The 24,431-nt window shown below is 47.4% G+C and overlaps 1 protein-coding gene across 1 annotated transcript in view; it reads right to left on the bottom strand.

Moving 5' to 3' along the window:
• LRRC49 (leucine rich repeat containing 49) overlaps positions 1-24,431 on the bottom strand; it is a 1,183,445-nt gene that overhangs the window by 743,497 nt on the left and 415,517 nt on the right. The window contains exon 8 of the mRNA XM_086959021.1: positions 9,975-10,118. Coding sequence (XP_086815147.1) covers positions 9,975-10,118 — 144 coding nt within the window. The remainder of the gene's footprint in view (positions 1-9,974; positions 10,119-24,431) is intronic.

Raw genomic sequence — 24,431 nt, 5'->3', positions numbered from 1 at the left:
CCTTTTCTTAGTGTGTGGTTTTGTTTCCTAGGTTTTGTTAGTTCATTTCCTATAGTTTTCATAATTGCATTATAGCCAGTCAGAATTTCTAACACGGTTGCAGCAGGATTTAGGCAATTATCAATGTCAGTCCTGCATTTTTTAATTATTCTCGCGCTGGTAGTTTCTTGGTCTAAATTACCCCATTTTAGGGTAAAGCCGTTCAATTTACTTAATGTGAGTGTTTCTTGATGTAGTAAACCCAGGTGGTCCTTAACTTTGTTCTTTTGATGATGAGGCTCTAAGTACGTTAGTCTGAGTGGGAAGTGGTCACTGAGTGCGTTGTTATTCACTTCGAAGTGCTTTATGCATGTGGCATTGTTGATAGAAACTAAAATGTAATCGATTAGTGTTTGAACACCTCTGCCATGGAAAGTTGATGTAAATTGGGTTATCGGCGTCATTATCATGTTCGCGAACCCTAAGTCTAGCTCGAACATGATAGCCTGCAAATTATTTCCTTCCTCCGTGTGAGAAAAATGAGTTAAGGGGTTATCTTGTTCATCCATGATCCCACATGTAGGGGTATTGCTTTTACTGCATATATGAAGATTAAAGTCTCCGCCCCAGATTATAGAATGTGTGACTTTGGCATGTTTGATTTTTAACTCATTTATCACTTCACTAATTTCACTTAGAACTTTGGTTAGTTCCATCGGGCTCATGTTGTTATAAAAGTTTATTATTGTGTAGACTACTTGGTTTGATACTTTGATGTTAATGACCTGATAATTCTGATGGAGTACTAGTGGCGTAGTTTCCTGACAGGACCAGAGGTTAGAGATATATGTAATTAAGCCCCCTTTGCTTCTCCCTGAGTGTGATTTTGTTGCATGGGAGAATTATGTTCTATAACCCAACAGATGGATTGGATCGTTCGACCATGTCTCCTGGAGACAAATTAAGTCGTTTGTGTGAATCAAATCCAAGAAGTTTTTCTCAAGATGTTTGGTTGCAAGTCCCGCCACGTTCCAGAATAACATGTTCCTCTCGAGGTCTGTACTGGTGTTGACAGATTGGATCGGTAGGGTGACAAGCTCTACGTCTACTGATGTATTTAAAGAATCCGTGAACGAAGCTGGCGCGCATATTTGTTTGTTTGAGGCAGGATGTGACTTGCTCTGCTGTATAGTGGCCAGTTTGCAGCAGTGAGGAAGTTCTTTGGGCTGATTACCTGCGTTTTGCATTACTGTTTTTGATGTGTGGTCATGTGCTGTGACTTTTGGTGAGCTTTGAACCTTGTCAAACGTTTTGGTCTTTGAATAATTGACTGGAGAAATTAGATGTGCACTGGTATTGTAGAGTAGGCTCGATGTGTGAAACTGTAGTGATGGTCAGTCGACCATGTCAAGGCAACTGTAATGATTGAAAGTTGGAATTCCAGTCCAAGGTTCTCTGTGCGGGTATTGATGTGCCCTCCTGCCATAATTATTCCAGTCACCTCGTTCTCTGTGATCGTATCCCCAGTCCCCCCTGGAAGTGGTACCTTTGATTATTTCCCTGACCCTGGTCGGCCTGATTCCAGTTTCTTGGTCCCTGATCAGATTGAGTCCAGGACCAATTTGATGGCCAGTTACGGTCTTCGAAGCGATGGCTTTGGCGAGGGTAAAAAAAGGACAAACGTTTGACGTCTATTCCTTCATTGTTTTCCGGAGTATCCCATGAGCAGACGTATTCCACTGCACGTGGATTTTCAAAGTTGACTATTATGCAATCTCCTTGGATTGTTTTTGGCTGATGGCCTATCCAAGAGACTCTTCTCACCGTGGTGATTCTGGTGATGTTATTTGGGTGATTGGGCCTGTTAATGTTCAGCCAATAGCGTGCTTTATTTAGTAAGGACCAGGTAGGTTCATCTGTGTCCTTACTTAATTCTGGGAACCCGGTTAGTATAGCTACAAAGGGTGCTGCTTCCGGTGGGAGATTTACTAGTTTTGGCCATCTTTTGTTCGTTCGTTCTGATTTGCTAGTTTGTGTCTGTTGTTGTTGTTGTGGTACTTGTCTGGGTGTATTCGATGCAGATGGAATAGAAGAGGTTGTTGCTGGTGAGGCTTTTGCAGAGGTAGAATTTGCCACTGATTGATTTTGAGGACCAGTGGTGTTTTTGACATTGTCCTGATTAGGCTTATTTTTCGCAGGAAGGATTTGATTGGTTGATTTTTTTTCTGGCTCTCTTGTATTCGTGTTTATAGTGTTTGTAGTATTTGTGGTAGCCGGTTTGCTCGCTGGTTGCTTCGGTGTGTTGGTAGAATTAGTTTTTCCTGGGTTAATGTTAAGGCCTGATGAAACTGGGGGGTCTTTTTTCTTTAAGTTGGAAGTTGTTTTAGCGGTGGCTATTAATATAGCCACTTGCTTTTCTATTATTTGAAGACTTTTTTGTAAAGGCTGTAACTGATATTTTACTATTTCTGTAATTTCTTTTAATAAAGAAGATTGTGCCTTAAAGTTATTTATGCTTCTTGACGGGTCAGAAGCCGACTTTTCTTGTCGGGTCTGTTTAAGGTTAAGTCTGCTTGCGTGATCTTCGACTATAAGTACATCGGAAGTGGTGTTAGTAATCGATTCTGTAATAACAGTATTCTGTGGGTTTTGGTCGTTGAAAAGTGGTTCAGAATCAAAGTTTGTAACAGTTATGTGTGTTGAACTCTTTGGACATGTTTCTATATAATTCTGTTGTTTGGGGATTGCCCCTTCTCTAATACGTCTTGATTCTGGCTGTATTACATCATTTGGTGTTGGTTGCGGGCTTGCAAAAATGTCGGGGGTCTGCTCGAGATCCTGAGAAGATTGTGAGTTAGACAGTTGCGAGGCTACTGATAGATCGACTGCATTTGGTAGTGCGTGTATTTCGACATTTGTGTCCAGAGTCGTCTTATTTTGGATTACGGCATTTGGGGTTTGAGCCTGTGCCAGCAAGCCCATAGAAGAACGTCGTGCTTGGTCTAACTCATATGAGACACGGCGATCAATCATCAATACTGTTTGGTCTATGGTTTCATTCACTTTATGAAGAAATTGTTCGATGGGGCCAACTGTGGCTGTCATGTTTTTTTTTGTTTTACTTCTGGAGCCTCTTGTTGCCATAGTGTATTTTTTGACCAAGTAGGATTAAATGGATGGGCCTTAGATTGGTAAAGGATCACGAGTGATGATGAAACGCTCTATGGCTTAAATACGGACCTTAGAGCAATATTTTTACCTTAGCGTAGGTGTTAGGGGGGTGGGCCCAGCCCAGTCTCCTCCGGTCTGTGACGCGCTTAGACGGGCCTGCCCTTGGCCCAGGCTTCGCCCAGCGTCCCGCGAGAGGGAGTAGTGACGCCCTTTATGCGCCTCCTGACGCGGCGTGCTGGGGGTGTGGCTGGAGACCTCGAGGGCTGCCGGGAGTTGTAGGCAGCCCCTCGCCTCGCTCCACTCGGCAGCTGTAGGTGTTGCTGACAGCAGGACGGCGGGAGGGAGGCGGTGGGGGGGTCTCAACAGCCTGAGAGAGTTCTCGTGGAGGGGAGCCTTCCCCTATCAGCGCAATTCAGTTTTCTTTGGCAGAATGCAGGTATGGATACAAACAGCGTGTCACTGCTCATTGCAGCAGTGACGCCCTTTATGCGCCTCCTGACGCGGCGTGCTGGGGGTGTGGCTGGAGACCTCGAGGGCTGCTGGGAGTTGTAGGCAGCCCCTCGCCTCGCTCCACTCGGCGGCCCCGCTGTAGGTGTTGCTGACAGCAGGACGGCGGGAGGGAGGCGGTGGGGGGGTCTCAACAGCCTGAGAGAGTTCTCGTGGAGGGGAGCCTTCCCCTATCAGCGCAATTCAGTTTTCTTTGGCAGAATGCAGGTATGGATACAAACAGCGTGTCACTGCTCGTTGCAGCAGTGACGCCCTTTATGCGCCTCCTGACGCGGCGTGCTGGGGGTGTGGCTGGAGACCTCGAGGGCTGCCGGGAGTTGTAGGCAGCCCCTCACCTCGCTCCACTCGGCGGCCCCGCTGTAGGTGTTGCTGACAGCAGGACGGCGGGAGGGAGGCGGTGGGGGGGTCTCAACAGCCTGAGAGAGTTCTCGTGGAGGGGAGCCTTCCCCTATCAGCGCAATTCAGTTTTCTTTGGCAGAATGCAGGTATGGATACAAACAGCGTGTCAAGCTGTCAATCTGGAGACCAATTAGATACCCTAAAGATCCCCCAGTGAAATCTGACAGGTCACCCTATAGTCATGCACTGCCGCTGTCCACCACCACCTGCTGAGTCCTTGCGTGGCGAACCAGGATTTCTGAAGGTCCTCCGGGCATCACACACCCAAGATGGGGCACTTTAAGTGGACCAGGCAGAAGATTGCTAAGGCAAGCCCTCCGCAGCCACTCCTCTTGACAGCTCAGCGCTGCAATCCCTGGCACCCCCGACTGATGCTCAAGGTTCCTTGCATCCGGAGCAGGCACATGACCACCAAGTTGGGCTATTGCAGGCACCAGCCTGCCTCCGGTGCTACCTCAATAAGGGCATCTTCCCCACTGGTACGCCTAAAGTGCGCCCACCTGAAGTCTGAGGTCAAAGTCCTCTTCAGCGTGCTCTTCTGACCACTCAGAGGGACAATCCTGGACAGAAGTAACTAGCACTAACACAGACTGATGCACAGGGTCCCTTCACTTACGATAGGTCCTGCACGGGCACCTGATTGAGCCACTGTGGGCACACCTGCCTTCTGTACCACCATGCTGGGTGCTGAACCCACCAGCCAAACCAATGTCTGACAACCCAGGACCTCAAGGGGCCTTAGGGCAGCACCCTAATGCTAGTACACCAGAGGTTCACCAGGCAGGAGTCCACTAGGCCGATCTTTTGCAGCCTGTCCCTTGAACAGATCAGAGCTGCAATCTCTAACAGGCGTGCTTCCCTAACTCCAGACTGATGCTCAGGGTCCCTTCATCAGGACAGCCCCACCAGGCCACCTGGGTAGGTCACAGTGGTTCACCCACTTTCTGCACACCCTCCATCGACAGGGCCTCTGCCCTCTTACCTGGGCTCTGTCACAAAGGACCTACCTGATTGGACAACCGCATAGACATTGCCCTGACCTCAAGTTCCGGTAAAAAAAGTCCTAGGATGACATCTTTCACTGTATTCGGGCAGCTGCTTACCCTACTCTGACATCGCAGAGTTAACCAATAACACCTTCTGGGAATCTTGGGAATCCGCCACCTCCTCTCTGATCTCCTCAGGTTCAGCCACTACATCTTCTACTTCCAGTAGTGATACTCACCCAAAATAAAGGTCAATGAACCAGATGATCATAAAGTAAAAAATCCTGGCATACTAAATTTGTTGAACCCAGTTGCAACAGTATTTTCCAATTTAAGGCTACAACATGCTTTCAAATGATGTGCACAAGTAACTGCCCAAGTATTTATTTGCAACAAAATCTGTTTGAGGTAAAGAGCTGGTACAATTTCTAAATTGTAGATCATGCTCACAGAATTGAAGGCAAACTTTCAATCAATCAATCAGCAAAGAATGGTGCTGTTAGGAGTGATGGGGTAGATCGTTCAAGGTCTTGGCGGCGATGTAGGAAATGGAGCAGCCCTGCTGTGACAGATGCATGGGGTGTGGGCGAGGGCAAGTGAGGAGGCAAGCAGGTGTTTGGAGGGTTGATGGAAATTCAGTCCATGGTTGACGTAGGAAGGTTCTAGATTGTGGAAGGCTTTGTAGAGTGCATGAGAATCTTGAACTGGCATCTCTTCTGGATGGGGAGCCAGTGAAGGTTTTCCGAGGTGGGGGGATGTGTGAACAGTTGGGAAGGTCCACGATCAGTTTGGCTGCAGCGTTCTGCATTGTCTGGTGTCTTCCGAGGAGCTGGGTGAGGATACCGGTGAACAGAGCATTGCTGTAGTGCAGGAAGCTGGTGATGAGGGCCTTAGTGATGGTCTTTCTATTGTTGATTGGGATCCATTTGAAGATTCTGTGCAGCATACGTAGTTGTGTGGAAGCAGGAGAAGGCAACTGAATTGACTTGTCTTTTTACAGTCAGTTGGCTGTCGAGCATGACCCCCAGGTTGCGGGAGTGGTTGGTGTTGGAGATGGTCCAAGTTCAGCTGGCCACCAGCTGTGTTTCCTGACAGAGGTGTTGTTCCAGAAGATCAGTACTTTTGTCTTGTCAGAGTTGAGACTAAGGCAGTTGTCTCTCATCTAGTTGGCTACATTGGTCATGGCGTTGGAGAAGTGGATTTTGGTGTTGGTGGAGTCCATGGTGAGGATAAGTTGAGTATTGTCTGCATAGGAGAATATGTTGAGGCCGTGGGCTCTGAGGACGCCGGAAAGGGGAGTCATGGAGGTGTTGAACAAGGTGATGCTGAGGGATGTTCAATCCTTGGGGTATGCTGCATATGATGTCCTTGGGTGCGGGGAAGAAGGGAGGCAGCTGGATACTGTGTGTGTGTCCTGTAAGGAATAAGGCGATCCACTTGGTGGCATTTTTCTGTCTGCCGATATTGTAGAGTCTGTTGGTGAGGGTATTGTGGGAGAAGGCGTTGAACGCCACAAATAGCTTGAGGAGGATCAGGGCCACAGATTCTCTGAGGTCAAAGACATTTCTGATGTCATTTGCATCAGCAATCATAGCAGTCTCAGTGCTGTTGTCGGCACATAATCCCTTTTGTGAGGCGTCCAGTAGGTGGGTTTGTTCCAGGAATTCGGTTGGTTGATGGTTCTCAGGGTACTTTGGCTGGGTAGGGGAGCAGGCAGATCAGCTGATAATGTTTCAATCAATCAATCAATCAAAGCATTTATATAGCGCACTACTCACCCAGAGGGTCTCAAGGCGCTAGGGGAGGGGGGTCCGCTACTGCTCGAACAGCCAGGTCTTGAGTTGCTTCCTGAAGGCGAGGTGGTCCTGGGTCAGGCGGAGGTGGGTCGGGAGGGAGTTCCATGTCTTGGCGGCAAGGTAGGAGAAGGACCGTCCCCCTGTGGTGGCTCTTCGGATGCGGGGGACGGCGGCGAGGGCGTGGCCGGTCGATCGAAGCTGGCGTTTGGGAGCGTAGAAGTTGAGGCAGCTGTTGAGGTATCCTGGGCCTTGGTTGTGTAGGGCTTTGTGTGCGTGGGTGAGGAGTCGGAAGGTGATTCTCTTGTTGACCGGGAGACAGTGCAGGTCTCTCAGGTGTCCGGAGATGTGGCTGCGACGGGGGATGTCCAGGATGAGTCGTGCTGAGGCGTTCTGGATCCGCTGGAGTCTCTTCTGGAGTTTGGCGGTGGTTCCGGCGTAGAGGGAGTTGCCGTAGTCCAGACGGCTGGTGACGAGGGCCTGGGTGACCATCTTCCTGGTCTCGGTGGGGATCCACCGGAAGATCTTTTGTAGCATGCGCAGGATGTTGAAGCACGACGAGGAGACGGCGTTGACTTGTCTGGTCATGGAGAGGGAGGAGTCCAGGATGAAGCCCAGGTTGCGTGCGTGGTCTGTTGGTTTGGGTGCACTGCCTAGGGTGGGGGGCCACCAGGAGTCGTCCCAGGCGGAGGGTGAGGATCCCAGGATGAGGACTTCTGTCTTGTCCGAGTTCAGTTTCAGGCGGCTGTTCTTCATCCATTCGGCTACCTCTTTCATCCCTTCGTGAAGATTGGCTCTGGCGGTGGCGGGGTCGTTGGTGAGGGAGAGAATCAGCTGGGTGTCGTCGGTGTAGGAGATGATGTTGAGGTTGTGCTGGCGTGCGATGTCTGCGAGGGGGCTCATGTAGACGTTGAAGATTGCTGGAGTCAATGGAGGGTTTCTTTAGGAGGGGTCTGACATCTGCCTGTTTCCATTTGTACGGGAAGTTTGTTGTGGTGATAGAGGTGTTGAGGATACTGATGAGTTAGGTGCTGATTGGGTTAATTCTGAGGTTGAATAGTGGTGAATCTGCCTGTTACCATTTGTCCTGGAATGTTGCTGTGGTGATAGAGGTGTTGAGGATACTGATGAGTTCCATGCTGATTGGGTTAATTCCGAGGTTGAAATGGTGGTGGGGACAGGGGAGGGTGGGCGCCCCTGAGTGGATGGAAGACATGATGGCTGTGGTGGGCTGGGCAGTGAGCGGAGTCCAGGTGGTGATCGTTTGGCTGGTTTTCACTGGTTGGTTGAGGTTTAGGGTGGTGGGTTGGAGGTCGAAATTGTTGTAGATGATGGCAATCTTGCTGTGGAAGTAGTCTGACAGGGTGTCACAGAGTTCTTGGGAGGGGTGGATGGAGTTCTCTGTGGCTGTCGTGTTGGAGAATTCTTTGACTATTTTGAAGAGTTACTTAGTGTTGTTGATCACAGTGTCAACTCAGGCGGTGATGGCTGCTTTCTCTGCTTCCTTGATGTGCAGGTGAAAGTTGCGGAGGGCTGTTTTGTGAGCAGCTCTTTTGTCTGGGTTCTTTGTGATGCACCATCTCTTCTCCAGTTGGTAGCAATTGTGCTTGGTTGTCCTAAGGCCTGGGGTGTACGAGTTGGCTTCTCCTGAGGTTTTGTTGACTTTTGTTGGTTTAAGTGGGGTGACCCTTTAGGCGCAGTTGGTGATCCGGGGGATAAGTTCTGGACAGCCTGGTTGAGGTATGCTGAGGCTTCGGGTAGTGTGGTGGTAAGGGCCTTTGTCCACAGAGGTTCGGTGACCTTGCACTAACTGCAGTGGGGGGAGATGTGACACTTGTGATGTTGTGCAGGGCATTGGAGATGGTGAAGTGTACAATGGCGTGTTCAGTCAAGGTGAGTTTTGAGGTGTGACTGAATTTCATTAGGTCGCTGCAGGTGAAAATGGGGTTGAATGTATGTCCAGCCTTGTGCGTGGGTTCAGTGATCAGTTGGGTGAGGCCGATGTTGTTCTGGTTTTCCAGAAGGGCGATTGAGTTGACGTCACTGTGGTCGTCGGTGTGAAAATTGAGGTTGCAGAGTAGGACATAGTGGTGGAGGTCAATGGCCAGGGGTCGATGAGGTTAAAGATGGCATTGCAGAAAGTTGGCTGGGGTCCCGTGAGTCTGTAGGCAAGGGTACCTCTTATCGTGGTCTTTGTGTCTGTCAGTAGTTGGAAATTAATGTATTCCATGAGAGGCGTGGCGTCATCATTGGTGCATCTGATGGTTTCCTTGAAGATGCTTGTGATACCTCCTCGTTTATCGGTGCAGTCTCGGTGTATCAGCCTGTAGTCGTTGGGAGTGGTGGTGGTGATGTTGGGGTACAAGGAGGGGTTGAGCCACATTTCGGCAATGAAGGCGATGTCCGTGGAGATGGTGGTGATTGTGTCCCAGATTTCTTTGTGTCTGTCAGTAGTTGGAAATTAATGTATTCCATGAGAGGCGTGGCGTCATCATTGGTGCATCTGATGGTTTCCTTGAAGATGCTGGTGATACCTCCTCGTTTATCGGTGCAGTCTTGGTGTATCAGCCTGTAGTCGTTGGGAGTGGTGGTGGTGATGTTGGGGTACAAGGAGGGGTTGAGCCACATTTCGGCAATGAAGGCGATGTCCGTGGAGATGGTGGTGATTGTGTCCCAGATTTCCGCAGCGTGCTTGCAGCGGGAGTGGTCGTTGAGCATGATACAATAGAGTGGTTCTGGGTTGTTTGTTGCCTTCTGGGCAGTAGTGGTGCAGGATCCTATGTAAGGTGTCTTGGAGGAGAAGTTGCAGTGACTATAAATACACAATTACAAGGAATGCAAAGGACTTCGATGTATTTTTAATACTGCATTAAAATGTAATAATGATGGACACGTGAACAACTACAGTGATAAATGACTGATTGCTGCCCCACCCAATCCTCTGTTAAATTCAATGTACCAAGCTAAGATCAGTCCTCTAATGTACAGATGTGAAATTGTCATAGGACCAGTCTTTTGTGTGTCGGGTATACCATACATTTTAGTACTAGAACTACCACAATAATTTTGATATACAAAATAATGTTTAATTTTATTTGCAAAACTACATCCCCATACATAAATTCCATTTAGCTCTTACCACTGATGTGATCTCGTTATGACGCAGGTTCAGTTCTGCTAATGAATCCAGGCCATTAAGATTTTCAACAACGGTTATGAAGTTCCTAGCAAGGTTTAAAACACGGAGTTGCCCCAAATGACATACATTTTCTATTTTGGTAATCTGTAATGAAACATATCGGAAATACTAAAATTAGGGACACGGAGAAAAAACAGTAATTTGTTCTTAACATTATAATGACTTCCCTAGTATGTTAGTTATGAATGCCCTGCTAGGATCAAATAGATATATGTATGTTTACTTGAAGTTAAACTATTATTATAATTCATGTCTGATTTTTATTTATTCTAACAACAAGGTTTCTTCTATAGCCTCCTTGCGATACTCAGGGCCTGATTTAGAGTTTGGCTGTCGGTTTACTAATTCAAATACGACAGATATCCGGTCCACTTTTTACAAATGCAATAGATTTTATGACACTTGTAATAAGACAAAGGGAATATCCGTCACATTCAGGGGCTTAACACACAATGATAGGCACTACTGCAAAATGTGCTGACGGATCCTTCAGTCTCCAATATCTTGCACAGATTTATATACTTTAGGTTAAATGGGGGCCCCATGTGCCACAAGGACAGAAGCCTGCGTTACACCCCTGGGCAAGTTTGTGATGCAGTAACTAGTCCACCAAACTAAGTCAGGCCCTATGCCTTGAGTAGCCTCAGTAAGTTAAACAAGTATTGGTAAAGCCAATAGGTCTAACCCCAGGGACTTATTGGCTTTGCCAATGATTTTATCCATGCTGTACAGAAGTGCAGGTGCTGTATAGCATTGCTGAAGCTACTACATGTCTGTTGTATCGTTTTGTGGGCCACACCAAAACTGATGTCCGCACCTACAAAATCAGGCAAGCATGTTTTGCTTTCTATAAATTTCATTGAATTTCTATGAATTAGTCATTACAAATGTAAAAATTAGCCTTTCCCATATGGCGCTAATGCACTTTTTCATATAATGGCAATACGCTTTAACAAAAAAATGGTTGAGTGTGTTGGGGAGCAAGTGACGAACTAGCCAAAACAGGTGGTGGATAGAAGGACAAGTTAGAGACAACGGAGAATCACACAAAACACAAAGGGTGCGGGATACAGGGAGTATGAAAAAGCACACAGACTATGAAGGGTGGGCAGACGAAGAAGCACACGGACATCAGAAGGTGGGTGAGTGAAAGTTGGGAAGCACACGGACAAAGGAGATGATGGGGAATCACATAACAGTGGAGTGCAGGCAGGGATAGAGGAGCTCACGGATAATGGAAGGCGGGGAGGGAAGAGGAAGTACACGGGCACCGGAGGAAGGGCAGCTGGTAATGTGGAATCACATGGACAACAGAGGGAGGATATCCAGGGATAGGAACACACGTACAACCGAGGAAGTGGGGGAGCAAGAACAGCCAATGAAGGTAAGTAGGAGGTGGGTGGAAGCAAGAACCACCAATACATAAAATACATGAGGGAGACAGATGGAAAACATGTGCACTCTTGCAGAGTGCTTAACCAAAAAGAAAAACGTCGCACCTGAAAAGGAAGCAGTGAAAGGACACAAGTAATTGGTTCGTGCTCTAGGGGAGACACAAAACCAGAAGAGGAAGGAAAGCTCACAGAACCTAATGAATAAGACTTGAAATAATGCTAAGGCTGTGTTCATGTTAGGTACTGTAAGAAGAGGTATGTGGAACTGGGTTACTTTCTACTACAATATTGTGTTAGATTTGTTTCATAAGATGTACTGTATTTTCTTTACATTCTCATTTTATTTACTTGCCTGTGCTAATGCTCTAATAATCGTCACAATAATCGTGTCATTTCCTCTCCACTAGTTTAATGCATAATAAAGATCTGTAAATATGACATTATTGTGTTCCTTGATTTCTCAAAATCAAAGTAGAGGTCCCACCGAAAACAATACATTGCTATGGTCTTCAGCAGGTCTGTTCAGTCGCAATACCTCAGAAGTAAGACAGTAAGTGCTATCACTTGTCTCCACCCACAAGTCTGATGGGCCTGGGGGAACCAGAAGATCTACCGGGAGAGCAGAAATATTTGCCTTGCATAAGTGATCTGTAACTTAGTCCCTCAGGTTACTTTCTGGCCTTCCAGGGACCAATTCTAGATTAGTATAAACAAAGTTGCACTACAGTGATGACATCTGCTCAGTACTTGTAAAATATCCATTCTTTAGACAGGATGTTCACGCTCTTCTTCCAAAAATGTGTTAAGGTTAACAGCTAAAAAGGAAGTTCAGTTTAACCTGTCACTAAATGGGTCTAATCCGTGTCTTCCATAAACATATCAGTAAATGAGTATTAAACGCTTCCTGACCACCTCACTGGATGAGGTGTGCAACCAGTAGAAAGTGACATCACATTCATTGTAGGAGCAGTTCCACAATTCAGTATGAAAACCTTTTATGTATTCGTATAGTTTCAGGGCAACTACTAAGGTGTCACCAATCCTTAAGAGCGGGTCCACTCTTGTTCACTGGGCAAACCTGGCTATTGTTATTCAATGAGAAAAAAGTCCAAGCACATGTTCCTCAGGGAGCGCCTTCACAAACTATTTATCCACAAATAATTGGTGCTCTCACAGAAAAATGGGCAGTAAAATGGAAAGAAATTCACTTTTCTTTGGGTGGCTTACAGTGCATCTACACGCCCTCAGAAAACCCTCAAATGGTCCAGAAACCTGAACCAAATCCCCTTAACTGACTGCGAAGAAAAATATATAATTTACTACCCCCCTAACAGACAAGCTCTCAACAGACAAGCTCTCAACAGACAAGCTCACATCACACTATAACTCATCACTAAAGACTGCCCCGGACCAGATAGCAGCCCCCCCCCCCCCCAGTTGCCATCCTTTCTATCCATACTAATATAATAACAAGCATTTACAATGCAATAGGTCTCGCAGCATTAAAGTTTGAGTTATTGGCATTGTGTATGACAATGGGTTGCATAACATTTTTAGCAAACTTTGAATTGGTGAGCAGTGGCAGTGTGTGCAAGAGTATGCTGTTCTTGAAAGCAGTGTAGTAGAGAGTGCAGGAATTTGGGTGACATGAGCAATGTGGATGGGGTGAGATTACAGGAGTGAGTGTAACTCGACAAAATGTGTTTAATTGCATACCAGTGAGATATGGAAAGCTCTGTTGATGCACCTCAGGCACGGGCTCACAGCTGTTATTATTCACACAGCTCTGATGATTCACCTCAGACACGGGCTCACAGCTGTTATTATTCACACAGCTCTGATGATGCAACTCACGCACGGGGCTGACACAGTTATTATTCACCTCAGGGGCTGACACAGTTATTATTCACTCAGCTCTGATGATGCACCACAGGCACGGGGCTCACAGCGGTTATTATTCACACAGCTCTGATGATGCACCTCAGGCATGGGGCTCACAGCTGTTATTATTCACACAGCTCTGATGATGCACCTCACGCACGGGCTCACAACTGTTATTATTCACACAGCTCTGATGATGTACCTCACGCACGGCCTCACAGTTGTTATTATTCACACAGCTCTGATGATGCACCTCACTCACGATACTGACGCAGTTATTATTCACACAGCTCTGATGATGCATTTCACGCACGGGGTGGACGCCTCCTGAAAGTGCCTGTATTTCTGAGCCTCCCTTGAAACTCGAAAGAGAGGCAAATTTCGACAGACATAGTTTCTAGCTCAATAGATTCAACAGTTACTAAAACTCGAGATGCCACTTCAAAGGTTAACTGTACACCTTTTAGTAGCCGATTGGCAAAATTGTGAGCCGAATGCATAGCAATGAGCTGAAACTTATGCCCAGACAATACTACTTGTTGTTCCAAAGACAACAAAGCGAGATTAGATTGACACAATGTGCCGCATTATGCCATATAATGTGCATTTCCTTGCAATAATGGAGACTGGATTTATGTGGCAAATCCACATAATATCAATGCCCACGGCTAGAAATCAGAAACACTTATACCACAAACGGTACTGTTAAAAATAGTTATATACTCCTAGAATGCGTCTATTACTAATCACTCCTACAGACTACGGTGCATTGACACGAAAGCACAGAGACAGACAGACACCTGACCCATCCCGCTCTCAGGCTGCTGCCACATTACAGCCACATAAACAATAGGACACCTCGCTCCAGTCCTGCAATCCTGTCCGGGTCTTCCAGCGTTAAACCTGGTCCTCGCTCCTTGAACAGGCACAATTGTTTGCTTGCTCAAAGTTTGATAGAAACTTTAATCTGCCGACCACGCCTCTACTGTTTAAATATGTCATTGCAAAAATAGACTTCGGCACACCACACCAGGCTCGTCAATATTCAAAACATTAAAATATCTTTAAGAGGAATTTGCGAATGTGCATATTTTTCATCGTCTAATGCCTTCAATATTTTTTAGGATAATGAGCGGTTTCAGTTAGCGCGTCCAAGCCTCTTCTGGTGCTGCAGAGTGTGAGTGAGTGCTGCAGAGTGTGAGTGAGTGCTGCAGAGTATGAGTGAGTGCTGCAGGGTGTGAGTGAGTGCTGCAGGGTGTGAGTGAGTGCTGCAGAGTGTGAGTGAGTGCAGAGTGTGAGTGAGTGCAGAGTGTGAGTGAGTGAAGAATGAGTGCAGAGTGAGTGCAGAGTGAGAGTGAGTGCAGAATGAGTGCAGAGTGAGAGTGAGTGTAGAATAACTGCAGAGTAATTGCAGACTGAGTGCAGAATGACTGCAGAGTAAGAGTGAGTGTGCAGGAAAAGACCACACACACAAGACCACACACATAAAACCACATACATAAAACCTCACACATAAGACCACACACATAAGACCACACACATAAGACTACACCACTGTCACCACCACACACACCACCACACACGCAACCACACACAACCACACACACACACACCACCAGCCGTCACTGCACACTTTCACCGGGCACACACACCACCAGCCGTCAGTGCACGCTTTCACCGGGCACAAACACCACCAGCTGTCAGTGCAGGCTTCCACCAGGCACACAACACTAGACATCAGTGCACGCTTTCACCAGGCACACACACCTCCAACCGTCTGTGCATGCTTTTACCAGGCGCACACACACCACCAGCCATCAGTGCACGCTTCCAACAAGCACACACACTCCAGCCGGCAGGGCACGCTTCCACCAAGCACACACAGCACCAGCCATCAGGGCACAATTTCTACAGGCACACACACCACCAGCCATCAGTGCACACATCAATTGTTAACGCATCCACAATTAAGTGTCGTAGAAAATCGCAGTATGGTGCACTTAAGTTTTAAACATATTCATCTAAAGCGCAGCATGCCACCATTGCTACAATTCCAATCCAACCCACATAATTCTACTACATACCACATGCATACACTCCATAACACATGGTTAAAAGACATTGCCATTTACAATGCCATTAGTTCTAACTCAAATAAATCCGAGACCTATTGCATTTCTAATGCTTGTTTAACATTGTCTTTCTTCATTTTAATGATCAGCTATAGAACCCATCTAAAAGTGATATCTTCTTATGTGCCACAGACAAATAAGTAGAGCTATAAATTGGTATCAACCATGAACACGGAAGGATTACATGGCAAAATCACTGACACAGGACTGCAGACATCCGGAGTTATAAGGCAAGCTAAACATTTGAAAGATACAAAACACCAGTCAGTGTTTTAGTGGCGGTGCACTTTTTTTCAGGTTTTGAAAACACAAGGAAAAAAAAGCGATACTGTGGATCTCCCATGTCACAATGTAATTGAGGATGCGGCCTAACGGCTAGAGCTGTCGACCTTGAAGCTGGGGGATTAAGTTCCAGTCTTGGCAGGGATGCCCAACACCCTGTGATTCTGAGTAAATTACTCAATTTCTTTGTGCCTTACAAAATGAATGTGTCACTCTGTAACATAACTGGTGCTCATGTAAACCACACTGATATCTTCGGGTCGAGTTCGCGATATATAAAATAAATAAATCTGCCTAGTATTGAATTTTGGGGGGTGTAGTCATCGTTTCCTAATGGCAAGCACCAGAACGTAAATTATAAAACATTTGAAGGAGAAGCTAGTGAAGAAATACATATGGAAGTGTAAAGGAAATTATTTGGATTGAATTTAAAAGGAAAAAACAGAGCCCTTTTTCAAGTCTTGATTTGCCATTTCAAATTATGTCATTTTTGTCGAAAGTGAGTTGAATAATGTATTGTGAATAATGATCTACGAAATAAACCTCTTGCCTTGTGTATTGGGATCAGGTAACCTTGGCCTGAAGTACCATCAATTGCTTACCACAGCTCTTCGACGCCTGCCACAATGCTACATGAACGAGGGACCAAGGGCCAGGAAGCGAAGCAGGGAATGCCGTCAAACATTGTGCAGTCCATTGTGTGCTTTGTGTTTCGAGAGTCACAATGTGAGCATGCATGCTATTTTAACCAACGTCTTCAAAAAGTGCTGGCATGCCGGGAGCTGAAAAGCAGGGAGTGTCCGGGACATCTGGTCACTCTAGTGCAGGTTAATGCAGAACCCGCCTCCTGCGCGCCCCGCACCCCTCCAGCTCTTACCATGCAGTTGAAGTGGGCCACCACCTCGTTGTCGGGGGTCTTGTACAGCACGCCGCTAACCGGGGTCTACTCGCGCTGGTGGCAGAAGCCGCAGGCGCCCTATACTTTCTTCTTTGGCGGCCGAGGGGCCATGGTGCTACCTCAGGAACACGGCTGACAGCGGTAAGTATGCAGCCAGGTAAGCAAAAAATACACCTCAGTGCTTGAGAGTCAGCTATTTCTGTCAAAAGATCCCAAGTGTTTTAGCTGCAGGCATAATTTCGTTTCCAAGGCAGGACCCAGCTGCGTGGGAGCGGGAGCCACGCCCCCTGCCGAGCTCAGTCCCTGAGATTTAGGTTTCGGTTTTGAAGTAGGCGGGATGAAGCCGTGGCGCGTTCACATCTGCCATTCTGTCCCACAGAGGGACGTGGGACTGATAGCTGACGCATACGATTACGAACGCCACTTCGCTGGCAGAACTCTACAATGGCGGTAAGTGGGGCTTAGTTGTAGGGGGAGGGGGCGTGTGTGTGTGTGTGTGTGTGTGTGTGTGTGTGTGTGTGTGTGTGTGTGTGTGTGTGTGTGTGTGTGTGTGTGTGTGTGTGTGTGTGTGTGTGTGTGTGTGTGTGTGTGTGTGTGTCGGCAGGGGGGGAGGGGGTCTCTGTATGTGTGTGCGTGCGTGGCGGCAGGGGGGGAGGGGGTCTCTGTATGTGTGTGCGTGCGTGTCTGTAGGTGTGCTCGTGTGTGCGCATGCGTAAGCAGGGGTAGGTGTGGCTGTGTGGTACAGCTTTCCAGGAGAGGAGACAGGAGCTGGCCACAGCGAGCCCGTTCGCGTGCGCGTGGCCCACTGAATTGCGAGCACGCGGCCAGGTCCTGCCCCTCTCCTGGAAAGAAGAATCCCTAACAATAGGTCTCTGGCGAGACCGCGCTTCGCGTGGTTCAACGCCACGAGACCTAAAAAGAGAGCCCAAACCTTTGAGGCGGGTAATCTCAGGAACCACAGCACCAATCACAACACAATATACAGCGTTGGAAAGGGCAGTTGCAGCAGAAGGACATAGGCTATGCAGACGCCCACCATATACATTTAAAAGGTAAAAGAACCGTGCCAGCAAAGTAGTCCCTTGTGGGCGTGTCTGCGTTGTGCTGTGGGCGTGTGCTGGGGGCGTGACAAACGCTGGGGGCGTGTGGTACGTTCCGTCCTTCATGCCATGTCTCGTATCGTGTGCTAATCCCACCCTGCTCCCTTTAAATACCCCTGCACCCCATAATCATAACCCACCCTTATTCCTTAAAATACCCCAACACCTGTAAAACACTAACCCATCTTAACCCTATAAATATACCCTGTACCCCAAAATCCAAACCTATCCCTAAACCCTAAAAATACCCCTGCACCCTAAAACCCAAACCTAGCCCTGAACCCTATAAATACCCCTGTACCTCAAAACCCAAACCTAACCCTGAACCCTATAAATACCCCTGTACCTCAAAACCCAAACCTACCCCTGAACCCTAAAAATACCCCTGTACCCCAAAACCCAAACCTAGCCCTGAACCCTAGAAATACCACTGTACCCCAAAACCCAAACCTAGCCCTGAACCCTAAAAATAACCCTGTACCCCAAAATCCAAACCTACCCCTGAACCCTAAAATACCTCTGTACCCCAAAACCAAAACCTAGCCCTGAACCCTAAAAATACCCCCTGTACCCCAAAACCCAAACCTAGCCCTGAACCCTAAAAATACTCCTATACCACAAAACCCAAACCTAGCCCTGAACCCTAAAAATACCCCTGTACCCCAAAACCTATACCTATCCCTAAACCCTAAAACTACACCTGTACCCCATAACCCAAAACTATATCTGAACCTTTAAAATACCCAAAGACCCCAAAACATATACCTCAGTACCCCAAAACATATACCCCTATACCCATACTTACCTTATCCAAACATTAAAAAACGCATGCTTTTACAACGAATTTCGTTGTAAATGTATGCGTGGTAAAGCCATATAAAATGTAATGCCATGCGTTATAATGGCATTGCGGAGTCATGGTACTTTCGTAATGAAAGTATGCGGAGTGATGGTATGCGGAAAGAAAGTTGCGGAATAATGGGTGTTTACCCTCCCTCGGTAAGTACATCGGTGGCACGGCGTGCCACATCTCCAGCAACATACTCATATCTTTTCACCACGCATTTTAAAAATGCACAGGTCTCTCTCATTGATGGCCAGCACCGACATACACTTTTAGACACACCTCCCTCCACAAGTTCTAGAATTGAGAACTTTAGAGCTGGGGAGCCACGTTCGAATCTCGGCATCAGCTCAACATCCTGTGATTCCAGGTACATCGCTTTGTCTCCCTGTGCCTACCACAAATGAATGTGTTCTTCTGTAATGTAAATTGTGCTCATGCCATGTTGTCGAGTTCGTGCTATATAATATTGCAAGGAAAAATCAAGTAGGGAAACTCGAGTTCACACACTATGAACGCGCACTCTTAAGTGCATCAGCAGTGCACTGATAATCGGAGCGTTTCACAGGCCTGTCACAGATAAGAAATGCTATCAAAACAAAATCCTAAAAAACAATATAATACTGTCCGGCAGCAATTCATACCCGGACAACGTCGGGATGGGCTGCTAGTTATGTTTAAAAAGCCAACTTAAACTTATAGACTCTAAACAAGTAACCTATCATGCGCACTGTCCCGTTTAGGCACGACAATAAATGACTACTCCTATTAGCTTTTGCCTTCGTATTGTCAGTCCTATCTCTCTTCAGTTTCTCACATGGGTTCCATCACGCACTTCTGGCTCTTTCCTGCTCTGCGGAGTCTGGGTGTCTGGCTTATGTACAGTTGTTCACCCTACACGGCCTCTAGCCATTCGGGTGCAGCCTGCTGTAGCTTTGATTCTGTTGCTCCCCATAAGGAAGAGAAAGGGGAGAGCATTGGCTTCCATGATGGCTGACGTGTAGAGGCTGAGTGGCATCAAGGCTGAAGCCCAAGAGCACTTGGGAGTCGCCACCTTAGCGGCAGAGGTACCCGAGCAGCTTCGAGCCCAGCCAGAGGCGGTAATGAGGGGGTGCGCCCCGCGCTAAATTGTAGCCACCAGGGACCTGTGACCCACTCCGCAGCATGTTGGATACACAGTGCCAGGTGAAAGTCTAAACTTTGAATGAGGACTGGCAATGGGAAGACCGGGGCACTGGACATGTCTCTTCCACTTACGTGGAGCGGCTCACATAGGTGTATCTGCTTGTGCGAGCCAAATCCCAGGGTGAGAAGCTATTAAGAATGAGAGTTACGCTCTAGAGCAGCACTGCATGAGATATGATGAGTTGAAATTTATTCTTCATGTAGTTATGAGGAGCTAAGGGGTTAAGTTTGTGGTTGTGAAAGATGACAAGTGAGCGGTACTTGCCTGAGTGAGAGGTCAGTGCCAGGAATAGAGCTTGGTGAAAAACAGTTACTGAAACAATGCTTGGAGGCTGTAACTAAAGCCTGCCGAGTAACAACACACATAAAAGGGCCAGTCCTCATGTGAGGTTACAAAATGAGGCGGTACTACGGAGGGACTACTAAGCTTATTGACCATTGAAAAGCCACAGTTTACAAAGGACAGTGTTACAAACCAATGAAAAATATGGGTGAGAGTGGGCAGAGCTTCAAGTCCATACCTAAATACAGCATGCCTCACAGAGCAGTGCATGCGCTGCCCAGGCTAACTTAAAAAGGGTAATACACTCCATCAAAAACCTGGTTCAACAAGGAGCTCAACTCAGAAAGTAGACAAGAGCTGATGAAAGACTATGGAGAGGGAACCTGTCCACTATTCACCTCTACCAGCTCAGAAGAGAATGTAGGAGATACAAAAACCACATCATAAAGAAAACACTACCTTCTTTTGCAATGTGCTAGATAAAGCAAGAAACCGCCCAAAAGAGCTCTTTAACATAATTAAAAAACAAACCCCTAAACAAACCAAAGATACTTTTGTGCATTCAAAGGAACGATGTAACAACTTCACGAAATTCTTCAATGACAAAATCACAAAAATTGAACTCTGGCACCACTAGCAGCTCTTCACCCATAACGGAGGATAACAAAACCCCAGCGCAATCCTCTGCCACAAAAACAAAGAACCCTCCCTCAGGGAAGTCTGGACCCAACTATTGCCCTAGACACTCCCCAGCACCCAAGAGCTGGAAGACATTTAATCCCCTCACAGAGGGTGACATCACGAAGGTGATCGTAAGATCCAAACCCGGGGGCGTGGCCAACTGCCGAGCATGGCGGACGCTAAGTAAGCGAGCTCCGGCCTAGAGCGCTCGAAATCCTGTTCTAATGCACCCATAATTGCCTGTGCCGTGTTGCCGGGGTGAAGCGGAGCAAGGTACACAAACGAATCTTAATGGAACCGGGTTCTACCTTGCGGAGCGGCCCGATGGTGATGAATTGCTGCTCGTAATCAGGTGGACGCTGCAGCTGTGAGTTGGGCCGCGACCGCTGCTGCGTGGTGCTTCTGTGACGGCGCCGCTGCTGTGGGACCACGGGCAGCTGACACAGGAGTCGGAGGTGGGCGCGAGGACTGGCGGTCAGGTGTGAAGCTGTGATTGTCAACCCCGGACCGGTGAACGCGATCGGTGTCAGGTGTCCGGATATGCTGCCTGCCTGTCGCCTGGATCGCATGACTACGCGAGCCTGGGGATCCCCGGCGGCCTTCCTGATGGTGTGAATGAGGGACGTTGACAGACTCCACAAGGCTGTAACCTCCCGCTGTGGCTTCCCTGAGGTGACCTGTGACGCCGTCTGCCCTGCTACATGCCTCCACGCGGTGAGGGGCGGTGAGAGCTCCCTCGCTGTGAGCGTCCTGTTTGGGCTCTTCATTTACTCTACTGGGCTTCCCACACTGCCCATCCCCTCTCTTGCTGCCATCGTCGCCATCGGTGACTGGGCCCGTTTTCCAACCAGAGGGCCCACCATATCACCGGGGCCCTGAGGGGATACATCTGCATAACTGTACCTTACCTGCGGAGTGGAGCTGCCCGCCCTTCCCCCATACATGAACACATTGCCTGTGATTGGGGCGCACCGGGTGGGAGACGTGTCGTAGCGCCTGCAGATGGACTGTCGTGGAGCACACATTAGGCTCACACAGCGTGCTGCCCCACTGCTTCCCTATTACAACGGCAGGCGACGTTGGGCAGTCGGCGACATCTCTCCTGGTCGCGGGTGCGGTGGGTGCTTCTGAACTGCGGACAATCTATCTGCAGGCGCGCCCTTCCTGTTTGGGACCGGACCCCACACGTGTCGCCCCTCCGACCCTGTTGCAAGTTGTATACAGTCCTTGGGCCTAGCTGGTAGCTCAGTACACACAGGTGCCTGCCTTGCTGGTTTGCCCTCGCAACGCGAACCACTCCTCTATTTTCTGCCTTCCCTTGGTGTCGCTGGGTAGTGGGACTATGGGCAAGGTGGGGCGCCCTAAACCGAAGATGCCTGATTCCAACGATGCGCACCACTCCCAGGGAGATCTGGTGAGTTCGGGTGAGGCAACAGGTTCCGGCTATGTGCCCCCGACTGCGGCGCCCGCCCAGGAAGATAAGCTCAAGCTCTATACCATCTTACATGAGCTGCGGAACACTCGCAAGGCGCTAGAGACGCAAATTGGTTCACTGTCCACGGGCCTTAATTTGCTTCGTGCTGACCATGCCAAAACAGCGGATACTGTTAAGGAACAGGGGGCGACTCTGGCTGATTTGGTGCCCAAACAAAAGCGGACAGACTCAGACGTTAAACGGCTCCAGATTCAGGTGGCCACCTTGATGGACAGGGTGGAGGACGCTTAAAGCAGGGCGCGCAGAAATAATGTCCGCGTCATTGGCCTTCCGGAACGAAGCGAGGAGCCTGTAGTGTAGTTCCTATTTTCCCTATAGGTCCTGCGCATTGGAATAACATAAACAGCACTTTAGACGTAGGACTGAGGTCTTCTAGGTCTCTACTGACTATGTTAGACTTAATTTAGGTTTGCGCCAGCTAGCTCAGAGGTCACTGGAAACTTTCTTGACTGAATAGGAAGTGATCAGCTTCCCTGGCTCAGACAAGAAGAGATTCAGCTTCCGACAACCGCATAAACATGACAACTTTGCTCCCTCAGAATAAGAGTCAATCTCTAGAGTCGTGTGAAACAATAGACAGCTATTTCACTCAGTCAGTTGTGCATATTTAATTTCACCATAGTGCAGAAAATAGAGAGACGGGCGTTTTCAATAAAAGGTATTATTTATTGAGCAGTCTTCCTTCTCATGCAAGAGAAATGAATTGCCACAATTGCAATACTTATTGTGAAGTAAAGTACGTACAGTAAAAGGAGTATTATTAAATAATACTGTAAAAGCATTGATATGGTTTCTTAGCCATAAGACACTTTAAAATGGATAAAACATATATACATATATACATAGGCTAACGTGCTCAACTGGTGCTTCTAAAATACGCCTACCCCGGCGTACCTGACCTAAGTCTAATACGTAGGAAGGAGTAAGTAAGTAGCAGTTTAAGTTAAGTAGGTTTGTTGCCAAGGATCTGTTCAAGAATTCTCTCTAAGGGTTTAGTCAGCACTGTACCTTGGGAATAGAATGTAGGTGGTCTGGTATCTCCCTCTCAGGACCCGATATCCCAGTCACCCGCAAGGGTAGGCTGGAAACGCCGGAGCTGGATTTTCTCTGCAGGAGAAAAGACAGCGTCTTTCTCAGCGCGTCAAATAGGAGGGGCAGCGTCCGTGGGCTTCTCGCTTCTGCTGGGCTCTCGGAAAGTAGATTAGCTGCTCTGCTCCAGAATCACCACTGTGTGTTTGCTTAAGGCAACGTTGGTATATTTATACCTGAAAGGTGCCGAGTTTGACGTAAGGTTTGGACATAAGACGTCAATAAAGATGTCACTAAGAACTGGCAGTTCTTACAGTGCACGCAGGGGTTCTATTACAAATCAAAACAAAGCAAGCGGGGCTTTCCCAGGTTGCTGGAGGTTTGGTGTGTCGAAAGAACTCTGTGTGCTCTCTAGGAATCCAAGGAAGTAGCTTTTGCCGAGCCTTGGACTGCAAGGGGGATTTACTGAAATATGGATCTGATTATTATGCCATTATAGGGATATTATTGATTATAGCCGTATAGGGGCATAAAGTCACAATATTGAATCGGGTTCCTAGATAAAACACATCACCCACTCCACGGTTTTATGCCCATCAATTACTAAAAACTAAGCAATAAAGATGCATGTGTATTCCAAACCACCCCAAAATACATTTTGCATTCGAAATGGTGTATGCGAAATACACGGAACGTTATAGGTACTGTACGTTTTTAAGCAGTGTAATCATCCCCAAACAAATTGCATATATCTTTAACTGAACGATTTGCGAAAATTACACATGAAATGTCTCTTAATTACAGAAAAAAAGTTGAGACTATTTCATCACATATAAATGAAATTGCTTGTGAGAGTGCTAGAGGCTGCGGTAATATATTGTCTCTAGATTTGCTAAAAATGGAAGCTCTGTTCTTAATAAATAGTTCTACTGTAAGCAGAGTACGTGTGCCAAAAAAAAAAGGTAAATATTTTGAAATTTTGGAAAAAAAATAATTTCGTTTCAGGGGAAAATATAGTTCCAAATGTTTTCAGTAGCTTTTGTTTTTCAAAGCTGAAGGCCGAATTCAGAGTTCAGGGGAACGCTGTGTGCCGGTTGGCTTAAAAGTTATTCTTTTGGTTCAGGGGAGAACATAACTTCAGAAAGATGTGCAAAAAAACAGTCTACAGCTTCAGGTGAAAGTTCGACCTTGGT

The sequence above is a fragment of the Lissotriton vulgaris genome, chromosome 2_1, assembly GCF_964263255.1.
Source record: "Lissotriton vulgaris chromosome 2_1, aLisVul1.2, whole genome shotgun sequence".
In the NCBI taxonomy this organism is placed as follows: domain Eukaryota; kingdom Metazoa; phylum Chordata; class Amphibia; order Caudata; family Salamandridae; genus Lissotriton; species Lissotriton vulgaris.
The sequence above is the reverse complement of the archived record's forward strand: the minus strand, read 5'-3'. Positions and strand labels throughout refer to the sequence as shown.